This window comes from Hyla sarda, chromosome 3 (assembly GCF_029499605.1).
Source record: "Hyla sarda isolate aHylSar1 chromosome 3, aHylSar1.hap1, whole genome shotgun sequence".
Lineage (NCBI taxonomy): Eukaryota > Metazoa > Chordata > Amphibia > Anura > Hylidae > Hyla > Hyla sarda.
Window position 1 is genome coordinate 84,645,216 of NC_079191.1, and position 25,083 is coordinate 84,670,298.

The window sequence follows — 25,083 nt, forward strand, 5'->3', positions numbered from 1 at the left end:
ACCCTCTATTTTGTATAGGGAATGTTTGTAATCAGGCTTTGTGACCTATTCAATGGGGATCCTACAGGGAGGCCGAGCTACTATTGTCTAATTTATATTCTGCTGTCACTTTTCGCTGTAATGCTGTTTTGATCACTTTCCAGCAACCTCCTCCATATTACAGACAGGACAGATAGTCTTATCTAAGGCTGCTTTCACACTATAAAAATACCTTCGTTATAAACGCCCATCATAAAAATCTTGAAAATCGTGCATTAGAAAATCCCATTATAGCCAATGGGATTTTTCTAATAGATGTTTTAACCCGTTATCGCCCGTTATTAATAACGGGCGATAATGGGTTAAAACGTCTATTAGAAAATCCCATTATAGTCTATGGGATTTCTCTGACGGCCGTTACGGATTTTCTAACGCGCGATTTTCAAGATTTTTATGATGGGTGTTTTGTTTATAACAGAGGTATTTTTATAGTGTGAAAGCAGCCTTAGTTTCAAGCTTAGTGGTCAGAATGGAACATGCAACAGGATTGATTTATAATATACGGTAGCTAATAAATTGAAAATTTGAAGGGGAAAAAAAATGAGTCTTAAGAATAGGTAGTATTCTCATTAGAGATGAGCGAACTTACAGTAAATTCGATTCGTCACAAACTCCTCGGCTCGGCGGTTGCTGACTTATCCTGCATAAATGAGTTCAGCTTTCAGGTGCTCCCGTGGGCTGGAGACCCTTTCCTAGGAATGTATCCATCTTTTCCAGTCAACCGGAGCACCTGAAGGCTGAACTAATTTACGCAGGAAGTCATCAACTGCCGAGCCGAGAAGTTCGTGACGAATCGAATTTACTGTAAGTTCGCTCATCTCTAATTCTCATGACTCAATCCCTTTTTAAAGCCGTGTTTCCACATGCTGGTGAAAGCGTGAAGGCTAAAATAAGCCCCCACATGAACACCAATGGCTGCTTGATTTTGAAGGCAATGCTGGCAATATTGCACAGGCATTGGACAATGTGAGGGGATGTGGTTGCTTATCCTTTTATTTGCATACATATGGGAATGTGGCCTAAGGGTGCATTCCCACAGGGCGTATACGCAGCGTATCTGACGCTGCGCAAAATTTATGGCAGCAGCGGGAAATACGCTGCGTATTCCTCGCTCTCTATACACACAAGGCTTTCCGGCGGCAGCCCTATGTGTGCAGTGAGTTTTGGAGGCGGAGCCGCACGTCACAGACACGCCGGCACACGGCCCGCCTCCAAAACTCACTACACACACGGCTGCCATTTTTCGCAGCGTAAATTCCGCCACTGAAAATCTGCTGTGGACAGCTGAGGAGAGCCCGCCCCTTTCAAATACGCAGCGCAAAACCTGCAAAAAAACATGTGAACGTACCCTTAAGGTGTGTTCACAAGCGCATATATTCTGCTGCAGATTTGCTTCAGAAAATTTTGCTGCCCATTGAAGACAATGGACAGAAAAATCTGCAGCAAAAATCTGCACGTGTGAACATGCCCTAAGGCTTTGTAATGGATATACATATCACTTTGCATCTGAAATCCAAATGAAAAAATACCCCATGTGTCATAGGGAGCTGCAGCACTGTGGAGAAGAGTGACAAATATTCTGGAGTGGACAGGCAACTAGCGCAGTGACTAAAGGACAGTGGGGAGGTTCAGAAAGACCTGTGCGGAGGAAAATGTTCACCAATCTCTCATAGAAACCAATCAGATTGCTTAATTTATCTTTCAGAGGCCTTTTCAAAAATGAAAGAAGCAATCTGATTGGTTGCTAAGGGCTTCTGGTCACCTTTTTCCTCAGCACAGGTTTTGAAAAATCTCCCCCAATGGAGGTAAATGTCCGCCCTTGTGCCCTGGTACTTAAAGGGGTACTCTGCCCCTAGACATCTTATCTACCCCGCAATCTCGTGATCTCCCTGATGCACCCGGCGTTCATTCATAGCGTCAGGTGCAACGCCGGAGTCTCGTGACGTCACGGCTACGCCCCCTCCCATAGGCTTGCCTTGAGGGGGCGTGGCCGTGACGTCACGAGCAGGGCGAGACCATGACTTCACGAGTCTCCGTCCCGCTTCGCCAGTCATCTGGCACGAAGCAAAGTTCGCTCTGCGCACCGCATGTCTGGAGTGACGCAGATGAGATCGCAGGGACCCCCACGATCAGACATCTGATCCCCCTATCCTTTGGGTAGGGGATAAGATGTCTAGGGGCGGAGTACCCCTTTAACTTCCAAGGACATGCTTTTATGTCCTGAGCTGCATTCTGTCAGGAGCTGTGCTCTCTTCATAGACTGACAGCTTCGAGTGCTGGGATAGGCCGTTAGTATTAAATTCCTTTAAAGTGACCACACATTAGAGCAGTGTTTCCCAACCAGGGTGCCTCCAGATGTTGCAAAACTACAACTCCCAGCATGCCTGGACAGCCTTCGGCTGTCCAGGCATGCTGGGAGTTGTAGTTTTGCAACATTTGGAGGCACCCTGGTTGCGAAACACTGCATTAGAGGGTAGAGGAATTGAGGAATGCACGTATCTGGTCTTCTATAGCTATAGGGTTGTCTCAACAAAATAAAGTGGCGCATTGATCCTTTGTTCCTGGAGTCATGTGGATTTTGTTTTCATACACTGTCTCTTTAATCCCTATGAAGCCCTCGGTGTATGTGGCTCGCTGTTCTATTTTTAACATTGCAATCTGCATTCAATATTGATGCTCCACGTGTGGACTTGCAGCAGGGTCTGACTTGATGCATTGGATAGAAGTGACCTGTGCTGTGACTGGGCAGATAGGAACTACATGGACAGTCATTTACAGTAGGCCTCAGCCATTTTATCACACGGTCTACTGCGTTTGGTTAAGGGGAAGTCAAGGTGCAGAGGATAAGCAGGTTTCAGTATTATTTATTGCAAGGTGATCTAAATCTAGTGGAAGTTTGATTGTTCTGCAATAGGTAATATTTTTCTGGATTTTTCTTTTCACATTGCTGCTACTACTACTACAGGGTGGGCCATTTCTATGGATACCCCTTAATAACATGGGAATGGTTGGTGATATTAACTTCCTGTTTGTGGCACATTAGTATATGTGAGGGGGGAAACTTTTCAAGATGGGTGGTGACCATGGCGGCCATTTTGAAGTCGGCCATTTTGAATCCAACTTTTGTTTTTTCAACAGGAAGAGGGTCATGTGACACATCAAACTTATTGGGAATTTCACAAGAAAAACAATGATGTGCTTGGTTTTAACGTAAATTACTCATGAAAGAATAAAGTTATAAGTTTCTGACCACATAAAATGTGTTCAATGTGCTGCCCATTGTGTTGGATTGTCAATGCAACCCTCTTCTCCCACTCTTCACACACTGATAGCAACACCGCAGGAGAAATTCTAGCACAGGCTTCCAGTATACGTAGTTTCATGTGCTGCACATCTTGTATCTTCACAGCATAGACAATTGCCTTCAGAATACCCCAAAGATAAAAGTCTAAGGGGGTCAGATCGGGAGACCTTGGGGGCCATTCAACTGGCCCACAACGACCAATCCACTTTATAGGATACTGTTCATCTAGGAATGCTCGGACCTGACACCCATAATGTGGTGGTCACCATCTTGCTGGGAAAACTCAGGGAACGTGCCAGCTTCAGTGCATAAAGAGGGAAACACATCATCATGTAGAAATTTCACATATCCAGCGGCCTTGAGGTTTCCATTGATGAAGAATGACCCCACTATCTTTGTACCCTATACACCAGACCATACCATCAATTTTTGTGTTCCAACAGTCTTGGAGGGATCTATCCAATGTGGGTTAGTGTCAGACCAATAGCGGTGGTTTTGTTTGTTAACTTCACCATTCACATAAAAGTTTGCCTCATCACTGAACACGTCACTTTCCCTGAGTTTTCCCAGCAAGATGGTGACCGCCACATTATGGGTGTCAGGTCCGAGCATTCCTAGATGAACCGTTTCCTGGAAAGTGAATTGGTCTTCGTGGGCCAGTTGAATGGCCCCCAATGTCTCCCGATCTCACCCCCTTAGACTTATCTTTGGGGTCATCTGAAGGCAATTGTCTATGCTGTGAACATACGAGATGTGCAGCACATGAAACTACAGATACTGGAAGCCTGTGCTAGAATTTCTCCTGCGGTGTATATAGTAGTATATAGCAGTGTATACGGATACTGGAAGCCTGTGCTAGCATTTCTCCTGCGGTGTATATAGTAGTATATACGGATACTGGAAGCCTGTGCTAGCATTTCTCCTGTGGTGTTGCTATCAGTGTGTGAAGAGTGGGATAAGATGGTTGCATTGACAATCCAACACAATGGGCAGCACATTGAACACATTTTATAAGTGGTCAGAAACGTGTAAATAACTCATGAAAGAATAAAGTTACGTTAAAACCAAGCACATCATTGTTTTTCTTGTGAAGTTCCCAATAAGTTTGATGTGTCACATGACCCTCTTCCTATTGAAAAAACAAAAGTTGGATTCAAAATGGCCGACTTCAAAATGGCCGCCATGGTCACCGCCCATCTTGAAAAGTCCCCCCCCTCACATATACTAATGTGCCACAAACCGGAAGTTAATATCACCAACCATTCCCATTTTATTAAGGTGTATCCATATAAATGGCCCAACCTGTAGATTTTCTGACATTGTACTTCAGGAAATTGTTCATTTCTGTTTGAGCCAGTGTTTCACAACCAGAGAGCCTCCAGCTATTGCCACACTACAACTCCCAGCATGCCCGGACAGCCAAAGGCTGTCCGGGCATGCTGGAAGTTGTAGTTTGGCAATAGCTGGAGGCACCCTGGTTGGGGAACGCTGGTTTAAGCACTAGTATCACGATTATAGTTGTGCAGTAGTTACACTGAAGCGTTTTGGGACAGTAGTTTACAGTCTGGTTTCTTCTCTGCAGTGCACATTGTTGTGTAATAAGGCAGGTCAGGAAGTAAAAGCTTCGTTTAGTTATGTTCACATGTTGTGTTTGGGTCAGTATTTTCAGCCAAATCCAGGAGTGAGTCAAAAATTCTGAAATAAAGATGTATATTTTTCAATTGTATTTTATTTTATTTTTTTTCCCCTGTGTTGCTTCCACTCTTTTTTAGGCTAGGTTCAGACTACGGAATTTCCGCCTGCAATTTCGCTTTGAAATTGCAGGCGGAAATTCCGCTTACTAAAATGTCTAGTGAATGAATTTGTGAACGGAAAACCACACTTCGGAATTTGTGAATGGAAAATCCATGTGGAAATTTCCGCCTGAAGAAAGGCGGTGCTCATTCTTCAGACGGAAATCGGCGCAGAACACATTGCAGTCTATTGGAGACTGCAGTGTCCGCGCGGTCCTAGCGCCGAATGATTCAGTCAGCACTGGCCGCACTCGGAATCTCCGGGTGGAAATTTTCTGCCCGGAGATTCTGTAGTGTGAACCTAGCCTTATAGTTTAAGCAGGCAACAGAGACAGGGATTCTGAGTAGAGATCAGCGAACTTACAGTAAATTCGATTAGTCACGAACTTCTCGGCTCGGCAGTTGATGACTTATCCTGCGTAAATTAGTTCAGCTTTCAGGTGCTCCCGTGGGCTGGAAAAGGTGGATACAGTCCTAGGAAAGAGTCTCCTAGGACTGTATCCACCTTTTCCAGCCCACCGGAGCACCTGAAAGCTGAACTAATGTATGCAGGAAAAGTAATCTACTGCCGAGCCGAGAAGTTCGTGACGAATCGAATTTACTGTAAGTGCGCTGATCTCTAATTCTGAGCTTTATAGCAGATAATATAGATATTCTAGAATTGGGCAGTGTTCACATGCTGCGGTACCACAACTAATTACCCTGTGCGGTCTTGCCAAATTGTGCTTTTTACTAGGCATGTCCCCAAAATTTTTTTATTTTTTTTTATTTATTTTTTGACGAGTACAGATACGTTTTTATTTTTTATTTTTTTTTTTTTAAGTACTCACCAGTACCAATTACCGATACTTTTATTTCAATGTCATGTGACAGGTTTTTTTTATTTTTTATTTTTTTCTTTAATGGGAAAATGTTTAACATTTTTTATTTAAACTTATTGAAAAGGGGGGGGGGGGGTGATTCAAATTTTTATAAGTGAAGGGGTTAATTCACAATTATTATTTTACACACTTTTTTTCACCATTTTTTTTTTAAGGGGTGGGGGGGGGGGTTAAATCGCACCCCAGAATAAAAAACAATCAAAAAGTCAATCTGCACAAAAGTGGTTTATAAAAAAAAAAAAAATATATATACAGATTATTGCACAACAATTAGGCATTTCACAGCCCTGTCTATTAAAAGAAAAGTAATTATAGGGATCTTAATATTGCCATGCAAAGCAAATTACCTTTGCAGATTTATTTTAAAATACCGTAATAAAACAAATTGGCTATTGCTTTGATTGTATTGATATGAAGAATAAATATAACATCAGTTTTATTGTACAGTAAACGGCATAAAGATGAAACCCTTTAAAATGTCGCAGAATTGCTTTTTTTTTTTTTTTTTCTATTTTACCCTACAAATTTTTTTTTTTTCCCTTTTGGTTCCATATCACACTTTATGGTAAAATGAAGAATGACGCCACGCCAAAAAAAAAAAAAGTACCATTAGGTGTACAAAGAACAAGTTTTCCTTATGGCTCCATCAATGGTGGAGTTATGGTTTTTAAAAGGTAGCGAGACAAAAATAAAAAGGCAAAAAACGAGCCTTTAAAGGGCTGCATGAAGGTTGCAGTTAGAGATGAGCGAACTTACAGTAAATTCGATTCGTCACGAACTTCTCGGCTCGGCAGTTGATGACTTTTCCTGCATAAATTAGTTCAGCTTTCAGGTGCTCCGGTGGGCTGGAAAAGGTGGATACATTCCTAGGAAAGAGTCTCCTAGGACTGTATCCACCTTTTCCAGCCCACCGGAGAGCTGAACTAATTTATGCAGGAAAAGTCATCAACTGCCGAGCCGAGAAGTTCGTGATGAATCGAATTTACTGTAAGTTCGCTCATCTCTAGTTGCAGTTTTAGTGCTTTAGAGTAAGATAGTGCTTCCCAACCAGTGTGCCTCCAGCTGTTGCAAAACTACAACTCCCAGCATGCCCGGACAGCCTTTGGCTGTCCGGGCATGCTGGAAGTTGTAGTTTTGCAACAGCTGGAGACACACTGGTTGGGAAACACTGGAGTAAGATGAGGTGTATGAGCCGCACAACGTTACATGGCCACCCTTTTGATGTAGCTGCAGCCACAATATTCTGGGAACCGCTGAAAAACCCCTCCAATCCACTTTGTCTTTAGTAATTTATGGGGAAAATGCTTCTGATAAACTGTATTTACAGATATGCACGTGTGGCACGATTGACCTTGTTTAAACTAGTCCCTGCTATTGTCGGCTGCGTTGTGTAATTGCCAAAGGAAGCTGCCATGAGTCAGCTAGGCGGGGACAGACATTGTTGTGTAGGCTCTTGTGACGTGTGGCTCGCTGGGGCTGGTGTGATAGAAGGGGATCTCTACCATTTGTCTTGAACATATCTATATTTTATATGTGTGACCAACTTATTTTCCATCGTGTTTGGTGATCAAAGTCACAGACATGTACAGCTCGGTGGCAGAACAAGTGTTAACTATCATAGTTTTTCTTTCATGACCTTTCTAGATGTTTGCTGTTTGAAAATGTTAAAACTGAGCAACTTGATTTTGCAGTGGCAAATGCCTTAGGCACGTTTTTTGCAATACAGTTCTTCCTGTATACGTTTTCAATTTGAAAACCGCACAGAACCGTATTGAAAACGGTATGCATCGACTCTCCATTGATAATCGTATACCAGACGATGCATCTGGGTTGCATCAGTTTTGCGTCTTGTACGATTTTGTCTTTTTTTTTTTTTTTTTTTTTCTTTCCCGTACCCAAAACTGCGGACTACCACGGTTTTTGGTCTGTTTTTTTTTTTTTTTTTTTTAACATGGGAGTCAATGGGAACTGTACAGAACCGTATGTGCGTTCGGTTCCATTTGGTTTGCGATAGTCTTTAAAAAAACAGTATCGGAACATCTCTGAGTATGAGTACCGATACTCTAATTCTAGTACTTGCCAATACCAATTACGAGTACTTTTTTTTAATTATATATAATTTTTTTAAAGGGAATCGGACACCAGGGTGACCCGGTTTCTGGCGCTGTTTACCATGCTGATATGTAGGTTCCTTGTTGTGTACAATGGAGGCGGCTGCTGTAGTGTGAGCCAAGATTTCTCTCTTCTCCATTGGGCAGAACAAAGAATTTGCATTGGCGGTGAGACCGATGACCACATGGGGAGCAGCGGTAGAAACCGGGTCACCTGCACTATCTACCTATAAATTCAAGTTAGTGCAGGTGACTCTGCTGTAAGATTGTCCTTAATAGTAGGTAGTATCCCCCTGCAGACATTATCAGCAGCCCCCTGTAGACAGCAGGGCCCCCCTTTAGACATTAGTAGCAGACCCCTGTAGACCGTAGCCCCCTTCCTTGTAGACAGCAGGGCCCCCCCCTTTAGACATTAGTAGCAAGCCCCCCTGTAGACTGGAGCCCCCCCCCCCTTGTAAACAGTAGCCCCCCCCCCCCTTGTAGACGGCAGCGCGGAAACAGCGTTCAGAACATTTGGTTCCGAACGCTGTCCGGGGGAGTTCCCCTTTAAAGTTCATCTAAACTTCTAATGTCCTAGAGACCTTTCAGAAGTTGTGATCGAAACTTTTACATACAGAGAATCGACACACTACTGGAGGAGAGGATATTTTAGAAAAACTACCACAAGAGGACATAGTTTTTCATTAGAGGAACAAAGGTTTGTGCAGTAATATCAGGAAGTATTACTTTACTGAGAGAGTAGTGGATGCATGGAATAGCCTTCCTGCTGAAGTGGTAGCTGCAAACACAGTGAAGGAGTTTGAGCATACATGGGATAGGGATAAGGCTATCCTTCATATAAGATAGGGCCAGAGACTATTCATAGTATTCAGGATATTGGGCAGACCAGATGGGGCAAATGGTACTCCTCTGGCGACACATTTTATGTGGAAAATTCATCAAAACTTGTGCAGAGGAAAAGTTGACCAGTTGCCCATAGCAACCAATCAGATCGCTTCTTTCATTTTTTTTTTTTAAAGGCTCTGACAAATGAAAGAAGCAATCTGGTTGCTATGGGCAACTTTTCCTCAGCAAAAGTCTTGATGAATCTCCTATGTTTCTGTGTGGTTGTCTGGTTGCTGAGACCCCCGACAATTGCTAGAACAAAGGGACAGAAGCCGCGCTCTGTGATCGCTGTGTCCCTTCCTTTCTGCTCGCCTTTCTTGGGAAAGCTGTGGTATATGGATGCAGCGAAAGTCTGAGGGGAACACTTCTGTTTTAGTAAATGGTGGGAGTCTCAGCAGCCGAAACCCCCACATGCATGTAATAAATATGGGGCTAGTACACATTTATTTATTTTAATTACACTTTAGTCCACCACTTTGTATGATTCCTTCCCTGCGACTTTTTTTTGATACTTTTTAACCCATTGCACCAAAATGTGCAACCTTTTTTTGAAAGGGTTACTCCGCTACCCAGCGTCCGGAACATTGAGTTCCGAACGCTGTGTGTGGGCTTGCGTGTTCATGCCCGCCCCCTCCTGACGGTCACGCCCAGTCATGTGACATCACGTCCCGCACCCTCAATGCAGATGAGTGGAAGGGTGCGTGACGGCCGTCGCGCCCCCCTTCCCATAGACTTTCATTGAGGGGCAGGCCGTGACGTCACGAGGGGTCGGGCATGAACACGGAAGCCTGCACACAGCATTTGGAACTCTATATTCTGGACACTGGGGAGCGGAGTAACCCTTTAATGTTGTCAACAGCCAGTTTTGTAAGCTTGCCCGGGGCTGGTGTAGATTTGCGACAAATTGAGAGCTTTGCGACTAATTGTGCGACGAATAAATTCATGGCCACTGCAAAAAGTTCAAGTAAATCAGTCAGCAGACTTTTCCATATATAAGGTTTATCAACATGCCATATATATTAAAATAGTCTTCCTCACAATCCCCGGGAAATGTTTCTGCCCACTGTGATGGCGATGATGTGAAGTTACAAAGTGTTCCCCACCGGCCCTGTAAGTATTCCCCTGTGCGGGGAGCTATACTCGCCTTTTCCAGGCTTCTCTACTGTAATTGCGCTCCCTCAGTGTGATTGACAGCTCTCGTCACTGCTCGGATCCCTAAGCCAGTGTTTCCCAACCAGGGTGCCTCCAGCTGTTGCAAAACTACAATTCCCAGCCTGCCCGGACAGCGAACGGCTGTCCGTGCATGCTGGGATTTGTAGTTTTGCAACAGTTGGAGCCACCCTGGTTGGGAAACACTGCCCTAAGCAGATAGAGAAGACTGATGACGCAGGCTCTGGCTGGGCTGTCAATAACTGAGGGTGGCGTGTTTACAGCCGAGAAGACTGAACAAGGTAAGTATATAGCTCCCCACCCAGAGGAATACTTTCTAACTGAATATCCTCACCATCTCTGCTGACAGAAACATCTCCTGGGGATGGTAAGGAAGATTATTTCACCATATATAATGTGTTGTCATACGTTGTACATGGTAAAATCTGCTGACAGGTTCCCTTTTACCAGACTATGGCATTGGTTGAAATTTTATACCAAAGCTACTAAATCAAAAGTCGTAATGACGCCCTAACCCCTGCGGAGCATGAGCGCTATAGTAAAACCTGGTCTACGTGGATGGCCTTCAGAGAGACTCCTGGTTACCGTGCCTTGTGAGACCCCCCTGCCCCTGCGGCTCCCTAATGTGTTTCTACTCTCCCCCTTCCCTAACTTTGCTGACCGATCCTCTCGTCTTCCCTTGTCTTTCTTCCCGTCTTACTCTTTCCCCCTCCTTCATTCTTTCCCATTACTGTCCATTTACTTTCTGCTTTTCTGTTGCCTCCTTGGCTTGCACTTTTTTGCCTTCTGAACTATTCCGCACTAATCTTAGCAAGTTGGCTGATTCTACTCTCCTTGGTCTTTGTCGAGACTCAGCAAAGTTGAACTGTTATACTATGTTCTGATAGTTGTGCCCAGATTTGATTTGTATAATCAAGTACCTCTCAGTACTCGTGGATGATTTCCCGTATTTTTTTTTTTATGTTTGTCAGATTTCTTTGTCTGCCTTGTTTTCTGTTTCTTTGTATTCTTGAAATAAAACTTTGAATGATGATTAAAAAAAAAAAAAAAAAAAAGTATGATGACAGATATTTTCTGCCATTGTCTTACCAAACAGGGAGCCTCCAGCTGTTGCTAAAATAAAAAAAAGTCGTAATGACAAGTTTCTAGACCACAACCACAAGAAATCTTGCAACAATTCAACACCACAAAAACAGGATAAAACCAATGATAAATTCCCCATGAATGTTTTGGGAACAGAGAGATATATATATATATATATATATATATATATATATATATATATATATATATATATATTATATAATATATGTAAAAGTTTGAGTGACTTTGGCAAGGGCCAAATTAGAAGGACTAGGGGGGGAGATTTATCAAAACCAGTGGAGAGGAAGAGTGGTGCAGTTGCCCATAGCAACCAATCAGATTGCTTCTTTCATTTTCCACAGGCCTCTTTAGAGGCCTGTGGAAAATGAAAGAAGCGATCTGATTGGTTGCTATGGGCAACTGCACCACTCTTCCTCTCCACTGGTTTTGATAAATCTCCCCCTAGATGACTGGGCATCTTCACAACCGGAGGTGTGGTGTGTTCTGGTTTGTCGTGATTCTTCAAAGGACAACCAGCGAACCTGCAACAGGGTCAAGACTCCGTGTGTAAAGTCTAGCCTGTCTAGTTTGATTCCGCTAAAGGAATAATATTGTACACATTATTTGTACACAGGCTATGAGGGGATGTTATCATGGGTGGTGTACGTGATTTTACTTCATTTAATGTGGTGATGTGTACGTGTGCAAATTAATTTAATGCTTCCATGGCTTGTAATTAGAGATGAGCGAAGTTACAGAGTCTCCTAGGACTGTATCCACCTTTTCCAGCCCACCGGAGCACCTGAAAGCTGAACTCATTTATGCAGGATAAAGTCAGCAAACGCTGAGCCGCGAGGTTCGTGACGAATCGAATCACTGTAACTTCGCTCATCTCTACTTGTAATAAATATGGTGCCAGTACGGTGGTGGGGGGTGGTTGTTGTTGTTGTTGTTGTTGTCCACCATACCACTGATACAATTTTATTTTTGTTTGCATACTTTTCAATTACTGGTGACTACTCAGGAAGTAACTTAAATGGGTACTCTCATTAAAAAAATTTTTATAAAAAAGATTATGTAAAAAAAAAATGTTTCTAATATATTTGGCTCAGGATTACTTTTCCTCCACTCACGTTCAGCACGTTCGGACCAACACTGGCCGGGCAGCGTGGTCCGAAACGCGTGTTCACATGAATGTGGAGAGGGAGATGCAAGGCGGGCGGGGACATTTAAATTTTGCACGCCGCACGAGCACTGTGCTTGTGCTCTGCCTGTTTCCTATACTGGCAGAGAGTGAGTACTGCGCGCGGCACGCAAAATTTAAATATCCCCGCCCCCCTGCATCTCCCTCTCCTCATTCATTGCAGCGCGCGAGCTGCAGGAAAGAGAGAGAAGACGGGCGGAAGTGATCCCCGGCCAGGCTTCAGATGACGTTGTGCCTGCCGGGACCGCCCACTTCCTGTCCTTGCCAGAGAGCTCAACTCTGAGCTCCTCCATCCGTTCTAGATAAGGTAATTTAATGGGGATTTGGGCAGAAATAAAGACAGGGATAGATGTAGTTAGTGTCAGGGACAGATGGGGAGGGGGAATAGGGAAATTTTAGTTTAGTGATAGCTACTCTTTAACAAAAATAACCAATGTCCTCTATGCTGGGACTTTCTCTGGGAGCTTTAGGGCTTTTATGTGGTTTAGTTCTATCACCTGTCAGATTTTATTGTTGTACCTGCTGTCTTATGGTATGTTCACACGTTTATTCCACCAGAATTTACTGCCCATTACTTTCAATGGGGTTTTGGTGTCCCATTTAGAAAGGGGAATTCCGCATTCCACAAACTATAGCATCAGTCTTTGTCTTGCCGTAAGTGGGGCTTGCATTTTGGCAGAATCCTGAGAACACAAATTTGGTGGTATTCTGCAATTCTGTTCAGCAAAGCTGTTGGCGCAAATTCCCGAACAATGAATGTGTCTCACTTGCATCTACTGTACAGCGCACAATTACTCTGTACGGCCATAGATAAAGTGCATATTAGTCTGATCAAACCAAGGGAAGGGAGAGAAAGAAAGGGGCAGGCAAAAATAATTTAATAATGAGTTAGAGCCAAATGAAGGATACCTATGAGAGAGCGACAGCCTAAACAGTAAAAGCAGCAGCCATATAAAGTTAAGACAATAGACCAGTGTTTGTCCAATCAGGGTGCCCCCAGCTGTTACAAAACTATAACTTTCATGCTGAGACTTGAACCATTTTGGTATTGATTTGACTTTTTAATCACTTTTGAACTTTTTTTTCTGGGATATTATAAAAATAGCAATTCTGTGTTTTAAGAGGAATCATTAGGATTCCTCATACAGATCAATATATTTCTATTGAGCTCCATTGATCTGTGTGCTCTGTGATCCATTGATAGAGCCTAGTCCAGCCAAGCTCTATCAATGACAGAGCCACAGACACCAGGTAAGCAGAGGTAAGCCCTCTGGCTACCTCTATAGTTGATCCGTCAGGCGATAGGAATTCCACATCCCTCTGTGTGTGTGTGTGTGTGTGTGTATATATTATATTATATTAACCCCTTAAGGACCGGGGGTTTTTCCGTTTTTGCATTTTCGTTTTTTGCTCCTTGCCTTTAAAAAATCATAACTCTTTCAATTTTGCACCTAAAAATCCATATGATGGCTTATTTTTTGTGCCACCAATTCTACTTTGTAATGACGTCAGTCATTTTGCCCAAAAATCTACGGTGAAACGGAAAAAAAAATCATTGTGCGACAAAATTGAAAAAAAAACGCAGTTTTGTAACTTTTGGGGGCTTCCGTTTCTACGTAGTACATTTTTCGGTAAAAATGACACCTTATCTTTATTCTGTAGGTCCATACGATTAAAATGATACCCTACTTATATAGGTTTGATTTTGTCGTACTTCTGGAAAAAAACATAACTACATGCAGGAAAATTAATACGTTTAAAATTGTCATCTTCTGACCCCTAGAACTTTTTTTATTTTTCTGTGTATGGGGCGGTATGAGGGCTCATTTTTTGCGCCGTGATCTGAAGTTTTTAACGGTACCATTTTTGCATTAATAGGACTTATTGATCATTTTTAAATGATATAAAAAGTGACCAAAAATGCACTATTTTGGACTTTGTAATTTTTTTGCGCGCACGCCATTGACCGAGCGGTTTAATTAATGATATATTTTTATAATTCGGACATTTCCGCATGCGGTGATACCACATATGTTTATTTTTATTTACACTGTGTTTTTTTTTTTTTTTTATTGGAAAAGGGGGGTGATTCAAACTTTTAATAGGGGAGGAGTTAAATGATATTCATTCACTTTTTTTTTTTTCATTTTTTTTTTGCAGTGTTATAGGTCCCATAGGGACCTATAACACTGCACACACTGATCTTCTATGCTGATCACTGGTTTCTCATAAGAAACCAGTGATCAACGATTCTGCCTCATGACTGCTCAGGCCTGGATCTCAGGCACTGAGCAGTCATTCGGCGATCGGACAGCGAGGAGGCAGGAAGGGGCCCTCCCGCTGTCCTGTCAGCTGTTCGGGATGCCGCGATTAGCCGTGGTTATCCCGAACAGCCCGACTGAGCTAGCCGGCCACTTTTGGTTTCACTTTTAGCCGCGCGGCTCAGCTCTGAGCGCGCGGCTAAAGGGTTAATAGCGCGCGGCGCCGCGTTCGGCGCTGCGCGCTATTAGAGGCGGGTCCCGGCTTCACTGACGCCGGGCCCGCCGCGATATGACGCGGGGTTACTGTGTAACCCTGCGTTATATCAGGAGAGCAGGACCAAGGGCGTACCTGTACGCCCTTGGTCCTTAAGGGGTTAATTTGTACCTTCTGGGAAGTACCTTCTTCAGTTCTTTTTATTTTTTTTATTAGGGTTAGGTTTATCTTTTATGCTGACTGCATTTAAGCAAGGTGAAGAAAAAAAATAATCCATCCCCCGACCATTCATCAGTTTAGGCATTCCACACTGCTTTGCAGTGTCAATTGGATGTCCATTGTGTAAACAGAGAAAATTATACAAGATGTTTTTTTTGCTTTGTTTGCATATTTTTGAATTACTGGTGACTACTCAGGAAATAACCTGAGGAAAATAACCAATATCCACTATGCTTAGACTTTCTGAAAATTGGGAGTGTTAGGGCTTTTATGTGCTTTTTTTGTCAGATTTGATTGGTGCACCAAAATACAGTCAATTTTACACAGTCTAATACAGTGTTTCCCAACCAGGGTGCCTCCAGGTGTTGCAAAACTACAACTCCCAGCATGCCCGGACAGCCTTTGCCTGTCCGGGCATGCTGGGAGTTGTAGTTTTGCAACACCTGGAGGCACCCTGGTTGGGAAACACTGGTCTAATAGACTAAAATCAATCTGTTAGTAATGAAGTACCCATTACTTTACTTTCCTATATGGTCTTATGGACATCCCGCTTAGAGAACCTACCACTTTGAGGCTAGGTTTCCACACAGGGTTTTTTTTTTTTTTAAATCTGTTTGGATATAGGGAGCTATTGGTAAAGGTGGGCAAGCAGAAGCCTCTGGGGACTACTCTGATGACTGGTGGATGACAGGCTTCCTTTTAAACAGTTCCATCCTGTGTCAGTCTGATGCGGAGGTGGGTGTTTCTCTTCATGCTGCCTCTTTGACGCCTACTGTTATTACTGAGGTAACCCTAGTGTAAATAATAGGAATAGAGTGGCACTGTGTGTAAAAAATAAAAAAATAAAAAATAAAATAAAAAAATTCAAAAGATGCATAAACAGAATAATAAACCTGCAAACAGCTGAGTACAATGCAAATACTTTGAAATGCAGGCTGTGTGTAGAGAATTTACGCTTCATTGGAGAGAGGAAAAACCGCACTCCAAAAAACTTTTTCCCGGGATCATCTGTGTGACAAAGACACAGGTGAGGGATGTGGAAGGAGCAAAAAAAGAAGCGACTAGTTTCAAGCCCTAATAAGAGCATTTGTGACTTAGAGGCACTGTCATTATGAAAAACTTTTTATATTTTGCAGTACTACTGATGATATGACTTTTTTAAATATACATTTATTAAAAAAAAGTTAATTACTAAAATATTAAAAAAAATGTAAATACCCGCCACTTGGGGTCATCTATCTTTATGCAGACAGACTACACTGTATTTTGCAGCATATTGAATACCGGCCATAAAGCGTGTTGTTATCCAGTATAGGAGATCACAATTGCACCACTAAAGCCTTCAGCTGTTCCTAAACTACAACTCTCAGCATGCTTGAACAGCCAAAGCTTTCTCTGGCTCCTGAATGACAAAGAAGCTGATCAGACATTCAGGAGTCAGTGAAAGCTGAATGGCACACTTGGTGACAGTTATGTTGATTAGCATCCAGCTTTACTAGGAACAGATAGAAAATGTATGCATAAAACTACTATGCAGTGATTTGCAGACTGCAAGGCTGCTCACAGACACAGAGCAGATGAGTCATCACTGTGAGGGAGCGAGATGGACACACCCTCTCCACAAGGCAAGAACACAAAGCAAATGAGCAAGATATAAATGCTATTTGTTAGGGATATATAGGTCCAAGACACTTAAACATTATTTTTTTTTTACATGATTAGGATTAGGTACTGAGTAACAAATCACTTTTTTATTTATTTTTAAATTTTTTTTTGGCACTTTGACAGGTATACTTTAAACATTAAATGTCCTGAATGCAGAGATTTGTATTCTTTTCAGACTTTATAAAGAAATGGATAGGCATATGTTGTGGATCTACTCCTTGGATTGCGTAGGCCCCAGTTTGCAAGCTGTCAGAAAGGTTTGCAGTATGTACCAAGATGTCCTGGCATAGACTTGGACCAAACTTGGCCTAATGGTGACTATCTGGTCAGTTTTCTGAAGGTATTCTTTCTGTTCAAGGCACAAAAATGGGGTCACCCGTGAGTGTAAAAATGCTGCCAAGCATTGTGCAAAGCTTTAGGTTTTATTTGTGTATTTAAAAATGTGAAAAATTGTCCTAGTGGCTAAAGTGTAAAATAGATGGTCTATAAAGGTCTCGGAAGTATTTTACTCCAAATGATAGCAAATGTTGCTGTCCATCTAGCTAATGTGCTCCGATTTTCAGAGATACATTAGCATGGACAATCCAGCATTCAAGCTACATGCTGGGCATAAACAGCAGACAGGCTCTGTCGCGGAGCCTCATGCAGTGCAAGTACCTTGTTCAATTCATTATAACAGGAGTCTTACAACAGTCAGTATTGCTGTATCGCTGTACTTGGTTTAGTGTATTGCCAGGTAGCCATGTTCCTTTTGAGCAATATTGTAAAACAAATTATTTTTTTTCTTTTACAGTGAATGGTAGTGTCTAGAAAGGGTATGTCCCTTCAGGAGAGAGGTGCCAATGTCCAGCCGGCCTAATACCAATCCAGGGGGGTCACTGCGACGTTCACAGAGGAACACTGCTGGGGCCCAGCCGCAAGAGGACACTGCAGGAGGAAGGTAAGAGAACCTCAATGCTGTAACCCAGTGTTTCCCAACCAGGGTGCCTCCAGCTGTTGCAAAACTACAACTCCCAGCATGCCCGGACAGCCAAAGGCTGTCCGGGCATGCTGGGATTTGTAGTTTTGCAACAGCTGGAAGCACCCTGGTTGGGAAACACCGCCATAACCCTCAGGCACACATACTACTCTTCTAAAGGGAGTTCTGCAGCACATGCAAGAAAACCAAAATCTTTATACACACAATTAAGCTGTTTGTTAGCCTTGCTTAGATAATTTTGGCACAGATAACACTTGTTCGGCTTTTTGTTAGATTGTCTGTTGACTTTCTGTTCTGATACGGTTTCATGATTGCTGTCAATGAACGTTTACAAACACTTTTAAGAACACTTAACATCTGTCTTAATCTTGCTAATTCTTCTAAAGCTTCTAACTCTTAAGGGAAGAAGAAACATAAATCCTGGGCAGTTGCATTTGTCGAGGGAAAGTGGGGGTTGCCGTGTATGCAAAAAAAAAAAAAAAAATTATAATAAATAAAAAATTGCAGCCCAGTTTTATGTTACCAAAACTTGAACCATGGAGTCACTTCGGAGTAATGTTTCCGGATTTCTTATACTAAACATAACAGGAGGGATCTGTGTTTTTCTGTATCCTCTGATGCAGTTCTCTCTTGGTTTTCCAGCAACAGGTCCCAGTTAGAGCAGGCAGAACATAAGACCCTTAGCCTTCCTGAAAGCAGAAAGTCACTTTCTAAGACCCCCAAAGTGCAGTCTAATACAGCTACTGGCCAGTCCAGGGGATACAGCTCTAAAAGGTAACTTTACTAACTACTTTATGAACTTGTATAGAATTGGTAGTTAAATGGTGATATTGGTGGAGGATCACACCAAGATCTAGTAAAGGATTCGAAACTCTTTTCCTGTCAGTCTGAATGCTGCATGTGTTTAGGTCTTCCTTAGAAATGGTCATGTCTTGCTTCTATTTTCTGCTTTTATTTTCCTGCTGAATAATACACTAAACCATTTCGGTACTGTCGGTCACATGTGCTTGAAGTGGGTACTCTATCAGAATTTTTTATTTTTTTTCAACTGGTGCCAGAAAGTTAACCAGATTTGTAAATTACCTCTATTTAAAATCTTAATCCTTCCAGTACTTATCAGCCGCTGTATGCTCCAGAGGAATTTATTTTCTTTTGAATTTCCTTTGTCTGACCACAGTGCTCTCTGCTGACACCTTTGTCCATTTTAGGAACTGTCCAGAGCAGGAGAGGTTTTCTATGGGGATTTGCTTCTCTTCTGGACAGTTCCTAAAATGGACAGAGGTGTCAGCAGAGAGCACTGTGGTCAGACAGAAAGGAAATTCAAAAAGAAAATAACTTCCTGTGGAGCATACAGCAGCTAAGTACTGGAAGGATTAAGTTTTTTTTTTATACAAGTAATCTACAAATTTGTTTAACTTTCTGGCACCAGTTGATAAAAAATAAAAACTAAGTTTTCCTGTGGAGTACCCCTTTTAATAGTTACTGTGTTTTCATTGTGGCAAACTTATAACTTTTTGTACTACAGTTGGTTGTAGTTTTTGGTTAGATTAGCTGACACTCTTGTTAGGAAGAGTCCAGAGACCCCAACACTAAATCAATCATTGGTGGAAAGAAACACACCAGATCCTTTGCTCCCATGGGCATTGAGCTGCTGGCAGTGTTAGTCTCTCCTCTAACCACTGAAATAAACTTGCATAATTTTCTGGACATTTTTGTTTAATGGTGTGGGGAGTAATGGCTTATACATGAGTGAGATTTCTGTATCAGCTGTGTAATGTTTATGGCAGTGGTCTCAAACTGTGGCCCTCCAGATGTTGAAAAAGTTAGACTCCAAGCATGGCCAGACAGCCAACGGCTATCCGGGCATGCTGGGAGTTGAAGTTTTGCAACATCTGGAGGGCCACAGTTTGAGACCACTAGTGTATGGTCTTCTTTAAGGGGTTTTCTGAGTAAAAAAAAAACTTGACTGTATTGTGATAAGATATCAGAAGAAGCATTACAAATCTGAAAAATCCCCCATCACTCCAGTACTGCAACTCTGGTCCTCCCTGTGGCTCTTTTTCATTTGTCTGCAGTGATGACATGTCTGTCTATCCATGTGACTGGTACAGCCAATCACTGACCTCAGTTATCTCATTCCTTACATCGATGAGGTTATTGATGGGCTGTTGCAGTCATGTGGGTATACAGAAAGTTCATTGCTTGTGCCAAAAAAAAGAAAAAGCATCAAGGAGGAATGAAGTGGCAGGAGTAATTCTTCTCTTTAGCCAAGTTTTATTTTTTTTTCCAATGGAAAACACCTTTAAACCCAACTGATTCAGAAAGTTTCCCAACTGTTCTGGTCTTTACTGAGAACAGGTGCGGTGCTGTTTTTGAAAGAAGATATCTTCGTTTTCTACTCTTTGATAACCCCTTTAGGCTGGATTCGCACGGCAGAATTTTTGCTCTAAATTCTGCATGAATTTATAGTCAATTCACTTCAATGAAATTCTGCAGCATAAATTCTGCAGTGTGAATGGGACAGGAGAATCCCATTGGAAGTGTATCAACTTTAAATCCATGCAGAATTTACATGCAGAATTCAGTGCAGAAATTCTGCCATGTGAACGCGGCCTAATGGTACATTCACACGTGCAGATTTACAGCGATTTTTGCGCCGCACATCCGCCGCTGAAGGACCTTTGTATGGTGCCCTTAAATGTGCCTACTCAGAGCGGCAATACGCCGCTCCGGGCAGACACACTGTGATGTGCGAGTCGCCGCGCATGCGCGGTGTACTCGCACACATCGCAACCGCTTCCCCTGCTCAATTAGCTAGGCCGAGAGCTGCAGTGATGTGCGAATATACTGCGCATGCGCGCGGCGACTCGCACATCGCATTGTGTCTGCTCGTAGCGGCGTATTGCCGCTCCGAGCAGGCACATATAAAGGCAGCATATAGGAGGTCCTTCAGCCGCGAAATACTCTGCGAAAATCCGTACGTGTGAACGTACCCTTAGGGTATGTTTACACATGCGAATATTCTGCACAGACATTCTGCTGCACCAGTGTCCCATTGATTTTAATGAGAATCTGCTGCTCTGTGCACATGGTGGAATTTATGCGTCAGATGTTTTCTCTATTCTGGCATCTGCAGAAAGGATAGAGATATCTATTATTTCTACGAATTTCTCTTGGAAATACATTGCAGTCTCTGCAGTCACTAGTGGCCCTAGTGCCCTCTGGAACTTTCGAATGTGCCGAATGTCCGATTTTTGTTTTCCGGGTGGACAGTCCGCACTCTTTACTACCATGTGAACATACCCTTAGGGTACGTTCACACGAGCGAATTTTTTTGCGGGTTTTCCGCTGCGTATTTGAAAGTGGGCGGGCTCTTCTCGTCTGTCCGCAGCAGATTTTCCGTGGTGGAATTTACACTGCGGAAAATCCGCCGCTGTCCCTACTGACTTCAGTGGGGCTTGCGGCGGATTTTCCGCAGCCTAAATTCCGCCGCAGAAAATCTGCTGCGCACAGCTAAGAAACGTACCCTTAGGGTGTATTCACATATTCACAGTATCCTGAGCATTTTTGATGCTTAGGTTTAGAAGCTGCAGATTTTATGCTGAAGATTTCAATGTAAGCTAATTGACTGAACACAGCATAATATCTGCAGTTTTAAAAAATGCGCTGGATACTGCGCAGACATGGGTTTTTGTGTTAACAGGTACCATGATACATGTGCCAAACTTTAAAAAAAATTTTTTTTTTAAAACAAGTTCCCCATCTCTACCCCCCACGCTGACTGACTTTAATATTTAGTCTATCACCTTTTCATTTGTTTCCAGTAGATAGTAGTAGTAACTCTCTGGTGGTAGAATAATTGTTCCATTTTACATGTGAAGTGATCAGTAAGGCCCATTTCACACTACAAAATTGCTCCGTTTTAAAGATCCGTTCGAAGTTCTGTCTGAAAATCGGCTGTAAAACGGCAGTTACAAAATCTTATACAGCCGTTAGAAAATCCCATTATAGTCTATGGGATTTTTACATTATCCTTTTTAACCCGTTATAGTCCGTTATTAATAACGGCCGTTATTTTGTGACGGAAGATGGTAACGGGAGAAATAGTGCATGTATATTAATAACTGGCTATAACGGGTTAAAATGGATAATGTAAAAATTCCATAGACTAGAAGGGGATTTTCTAATGGCCGTATAGGATTTTGTAACTGCCGTTTTACAGCCGATTTTCAGACGGAACTTCGAACGGTACTTTAAAGGAGTAGTCCAGTGGTGAACAACTTATCCCCTATCCTAAGGATAGGGGATAAGTTGCAGATCACGGGGGGTCCGACCGCTGGGGCCCCCCAGATCTCCTGTACGGAACCCCGACAGCCCGCGGGAAGGGGGCGTGTCGACCTCCGCACAAAGCGGCGGCCGACACGCCCCCTCAATACAACTCTATGGCAGAGCCGGAGCGCTGCCTTCAGCAATCTCCGGCTCTGCAATAGCAATGTATTGAGGGGGCGTGTTGGCCGCCGCTTCGTGCGGAGGTCGACACCCGCTATCTGGCCGGAGAGCCTGGCCCCCGTACAGAGAGATCGCAGGGGGCCCCAGAGGTCGGACCCCCCCGCGATCTCAAACTTATCCCCTATCCTTAGGATAGGGGCTACGTTTTTCACCACTGGACTACCCCTTTAAAACGGAGTAATTTTGTAGTGTGAAAGAAGCCTTACATGGTTTCTTTTCATCCAGTTAAACACACTCTGGGCAGGTGACCAAAAATGTGTTTATCTGAGCAGTATATACTTAGGTCAGTGTTTCCCAATCAGGGTGGCTCCAGCTGTTGCAAAACTACAACTCCCAGCATGCCCGGACAGCCGAAGGCTGTCCGGGCATGCTGGGAGTTGTAGTTTTGCAACAGTTGGAGGCACCCTGATTGGGAAACACTGGCTCAGGTGGTACCTATGTACACAGACTGTGTGATGATTGTGCACATATATAACTTCAACATGTATATTAACAGATGCAGAAAAAAAATTAGATATAGAAAAGCAATTTGCATGTTTACATTTTTACATTAGTTTAGTTTGCAAATCTGCAATTCAATTGAATCACAAAGTGCAAGATGATTTACCATTTTAAGTAAAATTTTAAATTTGTGAAAGTCATCATCACTCCAAAAAATCTTTTGAAAATCTTTAATTTGGGATAAAAACATGAATATAATGTATCTAAATACCACCAGGTTTTAATTTGCCTTTTAATAGCCTCCATAAATGTAAACAGTATGGGTTATTTTTATTTTTTTCTTAATCTTCCTAGAATATGTCCTTTTTTGGCTTTTTATAATCATGATAGAAATACATCTGTTGGTCCTTTTTAAACTATAAAAATGTATGTTAACACTTTTTTCTCTTCACCCTCCCTCAGGGGCTGTACCTCATCTTCTGTTTTAATATCACAACCTGAAGATCCAGAACGAAGTAGCACCTCAGAAATTCAAAGGCCTAAGAAAGAAACCTCCCGTGGGGTAAAGCGTAGTGCCAGCCTTGATTATAGCCGGACCAACTCCCCTAGCTCTGCTAAGAAACCCAAAGCACTTCAGCACGTCGAGCCCTCTGCTGGGACGCGGCGACCAAATAATAAACCTAAAAAGAGACAGATTGACCAGGAGCATTCAGCTCCACCCACATCATTGCCGTCGACGAGCAAAGCGTACGGCAGGAAGGGTGGAGCCCCCGGCACCTCTCCGCTGCACAAAAGAAAAAGGACAGATAATTCCTCTTGTGTGAAGAGCAGCAGTACAGCCGTAGTAGCGACTGGTGCAGAAGACAGGCCTCCAAAACCCACCAAGCTGGCTTCAAAATCGGCCACCTCAGCCAAAGCTGGGTGTAGCACCATTACTGATTCCTCTTCTTCTGCCTCCACTTCCTCCTCTTCTTCCTCTGCTGTCGCCTCTGTCTCTTCTGCTGCACCCCCAGGAGCTCGAGTGAAACAAGGGAAGGATCAGAACAAGGCTAGACGATCGCGCTCTGCCTCAAGTCCAAGCCCTCGAAGAAGCAGCCGAGAAAAAGAACAGGCCAAAGCCAGCAGCTCTTCAAAGTTTGATTGGGCAGCTCGATTCAGCCCAAAAGTCAGCCTCCCTAAAACAAAACTTTCCCTCCCCGGATCTTCCAAGGCTGAGACATCGAAACCTGGACCCTCAGGATTACAGGCGAAACTAGCAAGTGAGTTATCCATTATCTCTAGCATGGTCAAACTGTAACAAGTGGTTAAAGAGGTCCAGTGCCTTCTAATCGTCCCCGCCACAGCCTGTGATTGGGAGCGTGGTGGTCTGACTGATGCTGAGCAGTTTTTTTTTCTTTGCTATCTGCATCAAGCTCTTGGTCTTAAAATACTCCTCTATTAAGCTAATAGCAACACTGGAGCTGAACTGGACCGAAGCTTATAGCTTCCAGTTTAGTGTTGCCCAGCCTGTGGCTCTATGGCTAGAGATGAGCGAAGTTACAGTGATTCGACTCGTCATGAACTTCTCGGCTCGGCAGTTGCTGTCTTTAGCCTGCATAAATTAGTTCAGCTTTCTGGTGCCCTGGTGGGCTGGAAAAGATGGATACAGTCCTAGGAGAGAATCTCCAGCCCACCAGAGCACCTGAAAGCTGAACTCATTTATGCAGGATAAAGTCGGCAAACGCCGAGCCGAGAAGTTCGTGACGAATCGAATTACTGTAACTTCCCTCATCTCTATCTATGACCTTTCCAAAACTGCAATTCTCATCGTTAACACTGAGTTGTAGTTTTGCACCAGCTGGAGAGCTGCAGGTTGAACCTTTCTTTTATATGTCTTAGGCTGCATTCACATCTTGTTTTTACACTACGGGGGCCATATCCGGCTGGAGGAGGGGCAAACCGGGCTCTCCCATACCCCAGCCGGACCAGAGCTGAACACCATTCACTTTAATGAGCCGACCGGAGTCAAACGGTGACTCCGGTCGACTCATTTTTGACCCATATCCAGTTTTGTGACCGGACTTAAAACTGTAGTATACTATGGTTTTAGGTCCGGTCACAAAACTGGATACGGGTCAAAAATGAGCCGACCGGAGTCACCGTCTGACTCCGGTCGGCTCATTAAAGTGAGTGGAGTTCAGCACTGGTCTGGCTGGGGTACAGGAGAGCCCGGTTTGCCCCTTCTCCCCCAGCCGGATTCGGCACCCGTAGTGTAAAAAGAGATGTGAATGCAGCCTTAGATTTCATCGCTATACTTAAGGTTAGTGTTCTCACTGGAAACTTATG

At 43.2% G+C, this 25,083-nt stretch overlaps 1 protein-coding gene across 8 annotated transcripts in view; it reads left to right on the forward strand.

Moving 5' to 3' along the window:
- The window catches only part of TRIP12 (thyroid hormone receptor interactor 12), a 132,207-nt gene that overhangs the window by 28,911 nt on the left and 78,213 nt on the right, over positions 1-25,083 (forward strand). For 5 of the 8 annotated variants that reach the window (XM_056564492.1, XM_056564491.1, XM_056564494.1 and 2 more), the window contains exons 2-4: positions 17,623-17,769; positions 18,451-18,582; positions 23,221-24,017. In XM_056564492.1, the coding sequence (XP_056420467.1) occupies positions 17,672-17,769; positions 18,451-18,582; positions 23,221-24,017 (1,027 nt within the window). In that variant the 5' untranslated portion in view covers positions 17,623-17,671. The remainder of the gene's footprint in view (positions 1-17,622; positions 17,770-18,450; positions 18,583-23,220; positions 24,018-25,083) is intronic. The other 3 variants (XM_056564496.1, XM_056564497.1, XM_056564498.1) reach the window with 1 other exon arrangement.